The 15,459-nt window shown below is 36.4% G+C and overlaps 1 protein-coding gene across 1 annotated transcript; it reads right to left on the minus strand.

Moving 5' to 3' along the window:
- Positions 1-2,075: 2,075 nt before the first annotated feature.
- On the minus strand, positions 2,076-5,613 carry LOC132176724 (heat shock protein 83-like). Its single transcript, XM_059589008.1, has 4 exons — positions 5,345-5,613; positions 5,114-5,255; positions 4,599-4,879; positions 2,076-3,893 (listed from the first exon to the last, which is right to left on the minus strand). The coding sequence occupies exons 1-4, from the start codon at positions 5,486-5,488 to the stop codon at positions 2,343-2,345; spliced, it is 2,118 nt and encodes a 705-aa protein (XP_059444991.1). The 5' UTR covers positions 5,489-5,613; the 3' UTR covers positions 2,076-2,342.
- Between the last annotated feature and the right edge of the window lie 9,846 nt (positions 5,614-15,459).

A 15,459-nucleotide genomic window follows, 5' to 3' on the forward strand; every position in this document is an offset into this window, starting at 1 on the left:
CTAAAGAGCCTGAAGAACCTGGACATACCATTCTTCTATGCTGCAAAAAATGAACACTAATACAACAAATAGAAGAAAACAAGTTCAACAACAAAGCTAAAATCGCCAGACTAGACTCGTAGTATTACCACTAACTACCAATTTGTTAACATTCACTAATTCTCATCAAAGCTTATACTCTCAGAAAATTGTGAATTTAATTGCTTAGTAAATATTATAAAACTTTACATGCATTTAAATAAGATACCAAAAATCCCCTCTCCCCTTCTCCATACTGAAAAGAAAAAGAAAAATCAGATTACACAAAGCTTGAACTACTAAAATTTATTTCCTCACATTTGGGATTAAACAAGATATTCTCTCCCCCCCCCCCAAAAAAAAAACAAAAAAAGAAAAAAGAAAACCAAGGGAATACCTTCAATTTAGATGGGTGGTAGGATCGGGATCCCCAGCAATGGCTAGGGAATTGCCCATCAAAGCCCATAAAAAATGGGTGAAATCTAAGCCATTGAATTTCATCCAATGGTCTATAATTTGCCACATGTCCTTTTAATTAAAAAATACTAAAATATTATTTAAGTTTTAAAAAGAAAATATAAAACAAAATAATATAAAAATAAAAAATTATAAAAAAAATATGGTCACCCCCAATGGCCGGTTGGGGGTGGCTCATGGCCATAGGGGGTGGTTCGGCCAACCCTTAGGCCAAACCCATTTTTTTTTTTTTTTTTTTTTGGTTTGGCCTAGGGGGTGGCCTTAGGGGGTGGCTTCGGCCGCCCTCAATGACTGGTTGGGGGTGGCTCTAGCCACCCCATGGCCCTAGGGGGTGATTCGGCCACCCACAAGTCTCAGATGGAGTGGCTACTTTTTTTTTATAATTATTTTATAATATTTTTTAAAAACTTAAATATTATTTTAGTATTTTTTTAATTAAATGGACATGTGGCAGTGTATAAACTATTGGATAAAGTTCAATGACTAAGATTTCAGCTATTTTTTACCGGCAATTTCCCAGCTAATGCTGGGGATCCCAATCCGGTGATACAATATAAATAAAATAGACAAGAAACACTAGATAGGTGCTCCTGTACAATCCAACGTCTCTTGCTTCTGTATTTGTGGCTACCAAGGGGAGCAAGAACGAAGAAGCAATCTCTGAACGGTGAAAAAAGGTGCGGCTGAGCGGCGCTTCGTGGATGGTGGGCTAACGCTGGCGATGACCAATAGGTGGTGGCGCGGTTGTCTGTGGGTGGCAGAGGTGAAGGTCGTTGAGGCGGTGGTGGGATGCCGAATCTGGCCGTAATGGCAGGCTGAGGCTAATGTCTAACAGAGACGGTCAAAAGTACTAAAACTGTAGGGGCTCTTCCGGAGTGGCTGGCACAATTAAGGTGGACAGTGACCTGGATCTGGGTTTAGTGTTTGGGAATTTTCTGACCAAATTTGGATTTGGCTACAAGCACCAGTGGAAGGAGGCTGGAGGGTGTATGCCAGTGGTGTATTTTTGTGCGGTGCCGGAGATGATGGTCAAAACTGGTGGCAGCACGACTGAGGTGGACGGTGGCCTGGATCTGGGCCTAGGTTTGGTGTTTGGGAATTCCTTTGGACTTCTTGTAGGTCTTTAAAAATTAAAAGAGTGGATTTTTTTATAGTGTGTTTCTTCATTTGGTGAGATAACTGATGCGTTTATTCTCATGTAAAAATGAAAATTTAGAGCCCATCCTATCTCTTCCTTCTTGCTATAAAATTAAGGCGAAAATTTTCAGTTACAGAACGGATTTGGCTTTGGCTTCAAGTACTTGCTTCCTTTTTTTTTTTTTATATATATAGGACGTAAGGCAAATCCAAAACCATCTAATGTTTTCAATTCCCTTCAAGAATGTCAGCATCCGTCAAAGCCAAATTCTTGAAGGCTAAATCAACCATGGAACATTACCAACAACTTAATCAGCAGAGCCATGGTGGGAAGAAACGAGCCTACCAAATTTAACTAGTTCTGCTGTAGCTAGAAGAAGAAAGAACAAGAACAAGAAAAAAAAGAAAAAAAGAAAAAAAAAAAGAACTAGTAGTACTTATATACCTGGAAACAGACTTAAGATTGTATTTATATATCAAATGTACCTTTTTATAACAAAGTGACATAGTGGATAACCATAGGTACTACCATCCACGAGATCCTAAACAAAAGCAAGAAACTAAAAGCAGAAAATGCAAAAACTGGAAAACTAAAAGAAGATTGACATTTGACACTGCACAGAAACACCAATGGTATAGGAGTCCTTCAAAAAAAGCAAACTTCATGTTTTTCACATAATGATGTCTCTCTCTCTCTCTTCAGTCTCTCCTCAGTCAACTTCCTCCATCTTGCTCTCCTCATTGCCCTCCTCCAAAGGTGGTGGCATATCAGCATCCTCGCTGCCGGTCTCGTCTTCGTCAATGCTCAGACCCAGCTTCAACATCCTGTGAATTCTCGCAGCGAATGTGTTCGGGTCGTCGAGACTGAAACCGGAAGTCAAAAGAGCAGACTCATAGAGCAGCATCACCAAATCCTTCACCGATTTATCATTCTTGTTAACCTCGGCCCTCTTCCTCAACTCCTCCATAATGGGATTGTCCGGGTTAATCTCCATTGTCTTCTTGCTAGACATGTAAGAACTCATGCTGCTGTCCCTCAGAGCCTGCGCTTTCATGATCCTCTCCATGTTGGCTGTCCATCCATATTCCCCTGTGACCAAGCAGCAGGGCGAGTCCACAATTCTATCAGACACCACCACTTTCTCCACCTTGTCCCCAAGGATGTCTTTGATTACCTTGCACAGATTCTCAAATGACTTTTTCTTTTCCTCCCTTTTTTCCCTCTCTTCCTCCGATTCATCCTCCAGCTTCAGCCCTTCCTTTGTTGCAGACACAAGCCTCTTCCCGTCGTACTCCTTCAACTGCGAAACAACATACTCATCAATGGCCTCAACCATGAAAAGAACCTCATACCCCTTCTTCTTCAACCTCTCAAGGAAGGGTGAGTTCTCAACAGCTTTCTTACTCTCACCGGTGATGTAATAGATCTCTTTCTGACCCTCCTTCATTCTTGTCACATAGTCCTTGAAGCTGGTCATCTCATCACCACTTTTGGTTGAATAGTACCTCAGCAACTCAGCCAGCTTAGTCCTGTTTTGGCTGTCCTCATGGATACCCAACTTTATGTTCTTGGAGAATGCTTCATAGAACTTGCCATAATCCTCCTTGTTCTCAACAATCTCATTGAACATCTCAATGCATTTCTTCACCAGGTTCTTCCTGATCACCTTGAGAATCTTGTTCTGCTGCAGCATTTCGCGAGAAATGTTGAGTGGGAGGTCATCAGAATCCACCACTCCCTTCACAAAGCTGAGATACTCTGGAATGAGTTCTTCACAGTTGTCAGTTATAAACACCCTCCTGACATAGAGCTTGATGTTGCTCATCTTCTTCCTCGTGTCGAAGAGATCAAATGGAGCTCTCTTCGGAACAAAAAGGATGGCTTTGAACTCCAGCTGCCCTTCCACAGAGAAGTGTTTCACAGTAAGGGGATCCTCCCAGTCATTGGTGAGGCTCTTGTAGAAAGAGGCATATTCCTCCTTGGTTATCTCCTCCGGTTTTCGGAGCCAAATAGGTTTCTGCTTGTTGATGAGTTCCCACTCGTGATTCACCTCCTTCACCCTCTTTTTCTTTTGTTTCTTTTCATTCTCGTCATCGACTTCTTCAACATCACCCTCCTCTTCCTTCTTATTTTCCTCATCTTCATCATCACTAACCTCTTTCTCTATAGTCTTCTCAGTCCACAGGTAGATTGGGTAGCTAATGAACTCAGAGTGCTTCTTCACAAGTTCCTTCAATTTCCTCTCCTCCAAGTACTCCAACTGCAACGTCAATTAAGATCACATTCAATTCAATACCAAGCCCTAAATTTGAGACTAAGGACTAGACCATTAAGAGCATGTTTGAAATTATGTTTGAGAAATAGAGATTTTAAAAAAAGAAATGGTTTTTTTTTGCTAAAAGTGTGTTTTAACTATTTTTAGAGTTTTTAGATCCTTAAAAGTACTTTCAATTTTTTTTTACCAAACAAGTATTTTTTTTTTCAATTGACTTTTTGAGTGTTAAACGCCTTTTTAGGCCCACACCCAATCATGCCTTCACTAAACTATCCAAAAACTAAGGAATAATAACATAGACAAAACTGGTTTTTATAATATTTGCTTGAGTGATCAATTCATGCATAGATTTGCAGGACAAATGAAAAATTGTTTGACCCTACAATTTTGGCAAAATTTGTGATTTAAACAAAATTGCAAAGAGTATATTGATTTGGGAAGCATTTTTAAAAAAAATTACCTTTTTCAAATTCCAGGCAAAGGTTACGTAATCGTACGTTTAGCTAAATTATAATTTTTAAGGTATAATCGTGATTTTATTCAAATTTTAATTGCATTTTTAAAATTGCAGCTTTGAAACCACACTTCCACACAAACAACAGTACACACACATAGACAACCCAAGTCCACTTGCATAATTAGAAAAAGATTAAAAAATAGAATAAAAAAATGTGGGCAATCTTTTCATACCTGGTCTTCCTTGAGGAAGAGAGTGATCTTGGTTCCTCTGCCCAAGTGCTCGCCATTGACATCCTTGGTGATGGTGAAGGAGCCACCAGCCTGAGACTCCCAGATGTACTGATCATCGTCGTTGTGCTTGGTCGTCACGATGACCTTCTCGGCAACAAGGTAAGCCGAGTAGAACCCAACACCAAACTGCCCGATCATGCTCACATCGGCCCCGGCCTGTAACGCCTCCATGAACTCCTTCGTCCCCGACCTCGCAATCGTCCCCAAGTTGTTCACCAAATCTATCCCCACAAAAACCCACATTGGTTCAATCAATCACAACCCATTCCAAAGAAAAAATTCCCAAGCTTATGAAACCACACCTTAAGTGAATGGTTCAATGATTACAAATTTTTGTTAAAAAAAAAAAACAGTCAGAAGTTACATGCAGAGAATTATTTGTTATTATTAACTAATAATAGTATTTCAAGGACAGTGAAAAGGGAATGTTGGGGTGGATTTTAAGGTTGACGAACCTGATTTGGTCATTCCGATACCGCTATCGATGATTGAGAGGGTCTTGTTGACCTTGTCAGGAACAATTCTGATGAAGAGCTCCGGCTGAGCATCGAGTTTGCTCTTGTCCGTCAAGCTTTCAAATCTGATCTTATCCAATGCCTACAACAACACAAAACAAAACCCAAATTCAGAACACCCATAAACACCCACATATATACTAATCAAGAAGTTGACGGGGAGAAACATACATCAGAGGCATTGCTGATGAGCTCACGAAGGAAGATCTCCTTGTTGCTGTAGAAGGTGTTGATGATGAGGCTCAGAAGCTGGTTAATCTCTGCCTGGAACGCAAAGGTCTCCGTCTCTGTCTCTCCCATGTGCACGTCAGCCATTGATGATACAAGTTGCTAATGAACTCGAATTCACAGAAAGCAGAACGAAGCGATAGAGGGTGGTGAGGAATTCAAAATCCCAGGGATTTGTTTTCCGCGACGTTGGATTTTCTGGTGTTTCTTTGTCTGTCGTAGAAACAGCTGGAGAGGCCGGGTATTTATAACGTGTCATGACTGCGGGGGGGGCTTGCAGAGCTTTCTCGTGGCTTCTTTGCTAAGAAACCAAGGCAGTCGAATCGCATTTCGAGGCTCTGGGCTCTTCTTCCTTTTTCTAGAATTTCTTCTTGTGGTTTATTGACTCTTTCACCCTTGAAACTGGTTTGGTTTCGCGCGGTATGGCCCGTATGGATGCTTGAGAATTCTCTCTTCCATTGGGCATTATGGGGATTTTCTTTTTCTTTTCCTTTTTATTTTTTGTTCTGAGAGGGCATTATGGGGATCTGGAAGGTTGTTTTCGCTCTCTTTTGAGAGGTTTGAGAGTTTGAAAAAGAGAAATATTAGCTCTTGTTTTACTGTTCTCTTTATGTTATTTTAATTGTAATGTGATTTTAAAATTATCGTTGAATTTAAGATTATTATTATTAATTTTTAATTTATTAGTAATTTTAAAAATCACGTCATAATTGGAAAGACACTAAAAAAATACTAGAAGAACACATAGGATTTTTCTTTAAAAATATTTTTAATATATAAAGAGTTATTACACACAAAAGGTTGAAATGTTTGATAAAAAATTTTGAAATTATTATTATTATTATTTAACTTTTTAACTCTAAATAGGGGCTAAAACATTCTTTTAAGAAAAACTTAAAAATAAAGTTTTTTCTCAAAAACTCTTTTTAACTTTAAAAATTCTATTTCTTAAGACAATCTTATTTCAGAAGTCTATTATGCAAATCAAACATGCCCTTACTATGTATTTTAGTTTAAGAAAAAATTACATTTAATATTGTATCTATGGGTTTTTCTGTGTGTTATTTGTGAGGGGGTTTTCTTTTGGGCTAGAGCCCAGAAGTGTTGCGTTCTTTTGGGCCAGAGCCTAGAAGTGCTTAATATTATATCATTGTGCTATAAATGAAAAAGATTAACATACCGTTTTTAATGCAAATGGGCTTTGGACTCTCAAGATTGGAAAACTCTAAAGCAAGCTAAGATTCACAAAGAACTGAAAATTCCATGCACAATTCTTCCAAGGCTTCTTTAGTTCGCAAAATATGTATTCTGTTAGGAAAATGAATAGTTATTAGTAGGAACAGGTAAGAGTGAAATGTAATAGTTATTCATATTGTTTAATTTGGTAATAATATATGTGTTTTAATTAGAATTGAACCAAAGTTACAAAAACGTCTACATTTCTTCCTTTTTAATTAAAAAAAGAAAAAGAAAAAGAAAACATTTGAATTGCAGTGAGTGGCCGGCCACCCACCGGTGCTCGATGCTCATCTTTTTTTTATTTTTTTTTTTTTTTTATTTTATTTTTTATTTTTGGTTTTGGTTTTAGGATTAGAAATTTACTATGGCTACCAGGATTTTGTTTACTTTCTTTATGATTATTTTTCTTATATATACACACACTAGTTTGTAATGTAAAACGGAGACTCAATTAAATTATTACCAAATTAAAATTTTTTTTTCAAACACTCAGCTGAGTTTATCATTCTTTAAGTTTTTAGACTTGTTTTATCTTTTTTGTTAGAAGACGCAGACACTTTTGATTATTATTACCCGCTACATCATGGTTACAAAAGGAAAAAAAAATGGGAAGGATGAAGCTTGGAAGAAAGAGATAGAAGAAGATGATGAAGAGGAAATGGAAAAAGGATTTGCAATAAGAGGGTGGCAGCTAGATGAAAAAGAAGATAATCTTTTGTGGGATGCGCATGTAAGAAGCCTTAAACTGTTTACTTTTGTAGAAGAGAAAAGTTCCATCACCATGTCTTCCATTGACCAAAATTAACAATACCTTTGTCCTTATGTAGTGCCATCCTCCTATCCCATCAATAACTTTTAAAAATAATAGTAGTATCGATAATATTTGGTAATATTCTATGTCCCCTCGTTAACGCATCTTTTAAGCAGATTCTCTGGAACTCTCAAAATTGTATAATTTTAATTAATATGAGGAAAATATCGCTTTAAGCCGCCTTTAACACTCTCAATTTGTATAAAATTAACTTATATGATGCAAAAATCACGTCTAACAGCTTATCTATCTATCGTTTATCTAACACACATATCGTTTATCTATACGTACGAGATTAGGCATTTGCAACGACAAAAATTTCTGAATTCAATATTATTTGGTGTAAACACCACTTCTTTAGTGTAAATTAAAAGAGAAAAACAAGGCAGGCAGATCTCGATTCTCCACTATAGCAACGCTTTTTCAAGAGAAAAATGTGTATTACCTTTTATCAAATAACTCAGGAGGAAGATTCAAAACGCTATTTATTTTCCTCCCCTTCAAAATTTTAAAAAACAAGTAAGGGGAGGAAAACATTAATAACACCTTTAAGTCAGAAAAAAAAAAAAACAGGACAATATTCAAGTGATCCAATCACTTTTCTCAGTTTCTGATCATTTTGATTTATAAGTAGAACTTGTCAATTATTATTTTAATTTCTAGCCTTTAATAACCAAAATTTTCACTTCATGGAAAAGTTGGATAATTTTTCCACTTGAGAGAGTGAAAAAGACAAGAGGCAAGAAACTGTTGTAATAAAATTATTTCCATGCCAACAGAAGCAACCCCTGAGTGAGGGAGCGAGAGTGGGCAAATAGAGAAGGGGAAGAACCAGACACATCAAACATCCAGCACAAAAAACGAGTGATAACGTACACAACAAACAACCTAATTAAGAACAGGCCACCCAATAAAGTAGTGTCATTGAAACCTAGAACTAGTAAGGACGTACAAGAGCATGCATAGATCGAGGACGTCGCCGCAACAGGCTATGGAAACTTCCACATGCAGCACCATCTGCAACTTGTAGCGTAGGCATGCCTGCATTATTTCTAACAGTGAAGTGGCCCTAACTGCAGCGGGTCGGATTGAGAAGGCTGAAAATGAATCTTGAATTGGGTGGATCCCAATAAAGTCCAATCTCATCACCCTTCTTGAGGCTCCTCCTCTTCACAAACTCCTCCGTCCAATTTCGATTGAGAACATAGCTCCCACTTCCACTTGGCCAATATTTGAAGATCAATTCATGTTCAGACTTGGTATCAAAATCCCAAACACCAACTGAAATCCCATTAGCAATGCGTCGTGCATCCCATAGGCCTAAAATGTGCTCCTGCACCCACTTCTTCGGCAACAAAAGCCTCGACGAATCCCTGATATCACTTGTCTGAATCGTCTTCTTCATAGCCGTGGGACCAAGCTCGAACTTCAACTCCAATGAAGCATCGTTATGTCTCTCTTTTTTTCTGGATGAAGGAGGGACGTTGGCACTACTACTGTTTTCACTTGCTTTCCTCTTTTTGGTGGTGCATGTACCGCAACCGAGCTCCAACTCCAACGAAATCTCCTCCAATCCATATTCGCTCCGGGTCTCAATTCCTGCAGCTTCACCTACATGATTAACTAATTGATCATTCTGTAGAGTAGCCAAAAAATCATACAAGATGGGTTCTTTTACCTTACATTCAGAAAACGAGGAACTAACCTCACCTCTTGTCTTGTCCTTTGAAATTTTGCTCTTTTCGCCATCGTTTCCTTCTGGGTTTTCACTCGCTTTCCTTTTTTGGGTGATGCATGTAGTGGAACCGAGCTTCAACTCCAACGAAATCTCCTCCAATCCATGTTGGCTCTCGCTCTCAACTCCTGCAGCTTCACCGACATTAAGTAATTGATGATCATTCTCTATAGTAGCCAAACAAATCATACAAGATGGCTTCTTTTACATTAACATTCAGAAAATGAGGAACTAATCTCACCTGTTGTCTTGTCTTTGGAAACTTTGCTCTTTTCGCCATCGTTTCCTTGTGGGTTTTCACTCGTCGGCTTCGTGGTTGCGCCAAAGCCATGTAACAAGTTGCAAGTGACAAAACCCTCCATGCCCAACTTGTCACCGCTTAATGATCGACCAGAATGCAAAGCATGCGAACTGGGTTTGCCGGACAGTAGAGAGGAGTACTCCTTCGATCAGACCCAGAAAACACTACGAAAAAGAAAGCGTTTGTGTTTGTGCGTGTTTAGTCATAAGCGTTTTATATAGAGGGTTGATGAGAATGATTACGGGTGCCGAGCTAAAGATGTTACCTTGCTGAAAGACAAAAAGACAATAAACGCCACGAAAAGAAAGCATTTGTGTTTGTGTGTTTTTCTTGGAGGTCCTTGGCGTGAGGGGATCAAATTAAATGTCGAGAGGAATCATACCCAGAAAACACCAAGAAAGAAAGCTTATTTTAGTGAGGGGAGTGAGACTTTATAGTTGTAGACTTATAGTAACTACTATTTGGATCTTGGTCGAGCTCTTGGATTTCGGCAGTCCTAAAAACAAAATATTTGGGAGGCAAAAATTAATTTTTAAAAGTTTATTATATATATATATATATATAGCGGAGCCAGCATTTGGGTTTAGGAGGGTCATTTTCTTTTTAATATACAAATAAAAAATGATTAAAAATATTATCATATTTTGAAAACAATCATTCATTCCATTATTCTCTCATTCGATTATGTAAATGATTTTCAACATTATTCATGATGAAAATGTTGTCCCAATAGTAACCGGTAACTACAATCATATACTGATCCACACAATTAAAATATTTAACAAAAACTATATATACTTATAAACAATTAATTTAAAATAGAAATCTAAATACGAAAAGCTTAATCAATGTAAAATTTTGATTATGCATTTGAAACTTTTCAAAAAATATAAATCTTAAAAAAAAAAAAAAGAAGTTGATTTTGCTATGTTTTAAGTAGTCTTTTAACTTTACACCTCTCAAGCTCTGAAAAAAGAAAAGCCAAACAATTGATTTGATGGCTTAAAGAAAAGGTTTACAAATTGAAAGTCGTTTTGTAAGAAAAATCGCAATTTGCAATTTTTTGATTAAGAAGTTTGCAGAATCATATAATTGTAATGCTCTAAATATATAATTTAGGTTTTTATTTGGGTCGGCGCCTTATATTAAATGAAACAAGAGTCACAACTAAATCAAGTCATCAAGTAAATCTTCCTTTTAAATTTTTTTTTTTTTTTTTAAAAAAAAATAAAAAATAAAAAATCAAGCAGTTTTGGAAAAGTCATCAAGTAGGTTCACTCAAAGAAGAGAAGAAAAAGAAAAAGAAAAAGAAAAAGAAAAAAGCTATGAATTAAAATTACTAGCAAGAAAAAAGTTATGAATTAAAATTACTGGCACACTGATTTAATTGCCACGCTAAACCACTGGCCAGTCAATAGTGCCAAGAGAAATTGTTCTCTTTTTAATTGCCCATTGGCCCACTAATTAGTCTTGCATCAGAATTTAGAATAACAAAATTTTTTTTCTTCTTCTTTCTATCTGCCTGCTATTTCGTTAAAAACAAAACATGCATGGAAAAACGAAGCGTTTGAATTTTATGAACGAACGCGTGGTAGCCTGGGAGCCACAAGTCAACTAAAATCAAACGGGGCGTTTTAGAGAAAAATAAAGTGTTATCATCTTCAACCTTTCGATAACCTAAAAATCACCTGGAAGCTGAAAAGTGTGACAAGAAAAAAAAGTTCTTGGCGCCCGTAAGTGTTTATTGTTTGCCTATGATGTCTGATGAGTGAGTAGCCGAAGGTAACGTCTATGGCCCCTAATATGTGACTGAGAGTGGGCATTTAGGATTTTGAGGATTTTCTACCGGGGATGGGGGAAATTTTTGGGGGTTGAGGGTGGGCATTGACCCCTCTCAACCCCCCTCCCTCCTCCCCTATATATATATATATAGAGGGATAAAATAAGGTAATGTGAGGTGGAAAGATTATGTGTGGGGTGGGGTGGGTGGTCATTTGCAAATTTGAGTCCAAAATACACTTTACTTCCTGAACTATTCACTCATTTGCATTTTTAATCTCAATTTTTAAAAAGTAACACTTTATCCTCCCAAAGTATTTGTCATTGACACTTAACCCTAAGAAGTACACTTTATCCCTCTAAAATATTTTGAGTTGACAATTTACATCCCGAAGTAATTATTAAGTTTTTGGGGGTAAAATGTCAATTCAAAATACTTAATGGGGGTCAAGTGTCAATGTCAGATACTTTGGGGGGGTAAAATATCGCTTTTTAAACATTGGAGTTAAAAGTGCAAATGAGTAGATTGTTCAGGAGGTAAAATGTATTTTTCCTTAATAATTTTAAGCCATTCAACGGCACAAAATTCTTCATTATAATTTAATTTCAAAATTTAAACACATCTGTATCGCTCTTTGTTCTTATTTTCATTGACGCTATACTACAAGCACTATCCCTTATAATAATATTATCAATCATGGTAATGCTCTATCGGCTCTTTGTTTTGCTTTAGAAATTACTATATGATTAAACCCCACAACTAATAACATAAATATATTAATAATAATGACTAATTTCGGGTAGGAGAGACCACAATATATAACTCCTTTCAGGTAAGAGATAAATCACAAACAAACTTTTGCTTAATCATTCTCAATGTTCTAAAATAGATGCTAGCTATGACCCTTACTTATACTAAAGGAATACAACTTAAAGTTGAAATAGTAAAACAAAATAACATAAGACTAGGGGTGGATATCGGTTCGGTTGATGTCGGTAAGGGCATTTTCGCCTACCGATTCGTAAAAGTCAGTTAAGTCAATTTATTAATTGACTTCATACTGACAATGAATATTTTTGACTTTTTCCATTAATCAATTAGTTAGTTAATAGGTGGTTGATTAAGTCAATTAATTGTCGGCCATAAACTTTTATATTAAGATTTATCAACTTTCTTACTCTCTGATTCATTAACGCTTGAGTTTAAATGAACCGGAAATAATATATCCTATTTCTTTTTGCTTGTCACACGGCTACAAGCCTACAAGTTTCTATTCTTATGAAGTCTCTGCTTTTTCTCCTCTTACAATAAGTCTTGGGATTCCATGTAGTACAAGAAAAGAAAGGATTTTCTTTCTAGAAAAGGGCCACATTAATTAGGACAAACTGGATGGGTGAAAGACACCCACGATTTAATTTCCCAATAAAGGATAATATGACATCTCTTAACCTTTCCCCCTTAGCAATTCCAGTGTGACTTTAACGTGCCGCGTACCTTTTTTTTTTTGGTTCCTTTCGTAAGAAATTATGTCTAAATTTGGTTGCATTAGTCCGGCCGACACTCCATCTGATGCTAATAATTAAGTTTACAGAATTTGATGCTAAATCAATTTCTATCGTGCCTGTCCAAATACAGAAAAAGAGAGACGCCGTTTTCTTGCGACTTTGCTTGGTTAGTCTGCCACTAGCCTTCTGGCGTTCATACGCACCCTTTGGACCTTTTCAGATCTTTCGAAAAGAACGGAAAATAATTCTGCTTGTGACGAGGATGGTTTTAATTCCCTGTCAAATCATTGGCGCTGTACGTACCGCAGGTGCAGTACGTAGCAGAGTAAAGAATAAAAAATCTTGTACGTCCTTACTAGTTCTACGTTTCAATTACACTACTACTGTATTGACTTGTTCTTAATTTGACTGTTTGTTGTGTTATCACTCGTTTTTAATTTTGTGCTCTCATATAAAAAATAAAAGATAAAAAATAAAAGACAATAAATACCGAAATAATACGGTAGTAAAGATTAGCTGCCCAACAAGAGTTGACAAGGGTCAAACTCAGGGACGAATCCAGCATTTTCAAATATGGTAGTAACTAGTAAATCTTAGCTGTCCAATAAAGGTTGAGAGCTTTGTCCCAACAAAGGTTGAGAAGGGTCAAACTCAGAGCCTGTAATTTGGATGGACTACAAATTTTTATTCTTAATTAATCGGGTAAAGGAGCTTACCTGATCTCCACCGCATCAAAAGCGCGATAGACTTTTACTAGGAGACTAGAAGGCCACGTGTTGGAGGAGATTAATCCTTGAGCCGACTATTACTTTTGTAACAGAAGAGAAAAGCTCCATCACAATACCCATGTCAGTGATGTCACTTCCATTCACCAACATAACATACTACTACTTGTGCATGCTACCCCATCAATAAATAATTGGCTTTAGAATTAAATTACTATATAAATAATTGACCCCTCTCCTCATCAAACTCATTGGTCCATTTTTTATATTGCACAAAATTGGTTAATCTCAAGAAGAGTGCACACAAATTCATATATAAACAATGCATCCTTATATTTATTTTATTTATTGTAACACATTGCTTGAAAGACAATATTTCCCACAAATATTACAAATAATATATACAAAACAATACGTTTATATAAAATAAGCAAATATTAATATTTGTTTGCTTTAATATAATACATTTACTATTTTTTTTTTCTTAATATGTAACTCAACATTTATACGTACATACATGTAAGATAAATTTTTCAAACGGGTAAGTCTCTTGTACATTGATTCAATTTTTTTTTTTTTTTGTGATTTTATAAATTAAAAAAAAATATATGACACGTACAAAAGTTGCACCAATTATATTTTTCCGGGTGAGGGAGGTGTAAAGATCGAGCATGTTGGCCTAGACAAAGGAAATAAAAGTTCAGCTCATACAAGAAATTGCCAAAGCTTTTCTCTATTTATTGTCAGTAAAATGTCAAGTCCTTATGCTTTATACGAAACGACCACGAAAGGACAAAGGGGGACAAACTATATTGAAACTTGCTGGGCACGCAAAAGATAAAATTGACGCCTCCTTCAAGAATTACGCACAAATTTCTACCTGATCAACAAACTAAATTAGTTAGTTATTTGTCGATTTAACATATTCACTGTATTGAAAATACGCATAAACTTGATTGATTTCATAGGGCATTAAAGGTTGGCTTAGCTGTGCGATTTTTTATTTTTATTTTTTCTCTTTTCTCTTTCTCTTTTCTATTGTTTTTCAAATCCAATTGTAGCATTCTCAAGCCGTCAAGCGGACCTACAATTAGGTCACTTCAATTGCACGATAAGTTAAGAAAGTGTATTATTTTTTTTATTTTTTATTTTAATTAAATTGGAAAAGGGGAACAAGTGATCAAAAAACTGAAAAAAGGTGGGTTCCCCTACATCAGACCTAAATACATACATATAGAGACATTAAGTTTCGTTAGTGTTGTATATTTCATGAGTAAAAACATAAGTAATGATCTTGTGTTCCTTTAAGAATGACGTGACTTTTAAAATCACATTTAAATTTATGATTGATCAATATTAAATTTTAAAAGTTATCTCATTTTTAGATTGAGACATAACACACAAGTTTGTCATATTTTCCAAGGTATTATTATAGTCAATTACATTGGCAGATCCATATATAAAGAGTTAATAGGTGCACAAAGACATTCAATTGAAATTGGAGTGGATGAGGAATATGAATAAAATAGAGTAATGTTATTTAGTAAATTGTTACATGACTATCATTTACTAACATGATGTGTGTGTAAAAATCAAGGGTTGTTTCTTGCCTCTTATCTTCTTTCTCTCTCTTGTCGCAGCACATAAAGAGGAGAATATCAATTATGGGTAATTAAATTATACACTACAAGAAATTTGCTCATTAGCGGCGACCCAAAGTCGCCGCTAATGAGCAAAACGTCGCCGCTATTGATCAATAGCGGCGACACTTGGCCGCTATTCAGTTGCTGGTATTAATCCGCCACTGATGATCAATAGCGGCAACATTTCGGGTCGCCGCTATTGATGGGTCAATAGCGGCGACTTTTAGTCGCCGCTAATGACTTTTTTTGTTGCCGCAAAAAAAGCTTGAAATGGGCCGAGTGTCGCCGCTGATGATGGTCAATAGCGGCGACCATCTGG

Source organism: Corylus avellana, chromosome ca3 (genome assembly GCF_901000735.1).
Source record: "Corylus avellana chromosome ca3, CavTom2PMs-1.0".
NCBI classification, from domain to species: Eukaryota; Viridiplantae; Streptophyta; class Magnoliopsida; order Fagales; family Betulaceae; genus Corylus; species Corylus avellana.

What these genes read in the sequence shown, in the direction of transcription:
- LOC132176724 (XM_059589008.1), bottom strand. Translation starts at nt 5,488, where the DNA reads ATGGCTGACGTGCACATGGGAGAGACAGAGACGGAGACCTTTGCGTTC. An exon ending in TATCGGAATGACCAAATCAG is followed by an intron (nt 4,880 to 5,113) that starts GTTCGTCAACCT and finishes TTGTGGGGATAG; the next exon opens with ATTTGGTGAACAACTTGGGG. An exon ending in TCTTCCTCAAGGAAGACCAG is followed by an intron (nt 3,894 to 4,598) that starts GTATGAAAAGAT and finishes TTGACGTTGCAG; the next exon opens with TTGGAGTACTTGGAGGAGAG.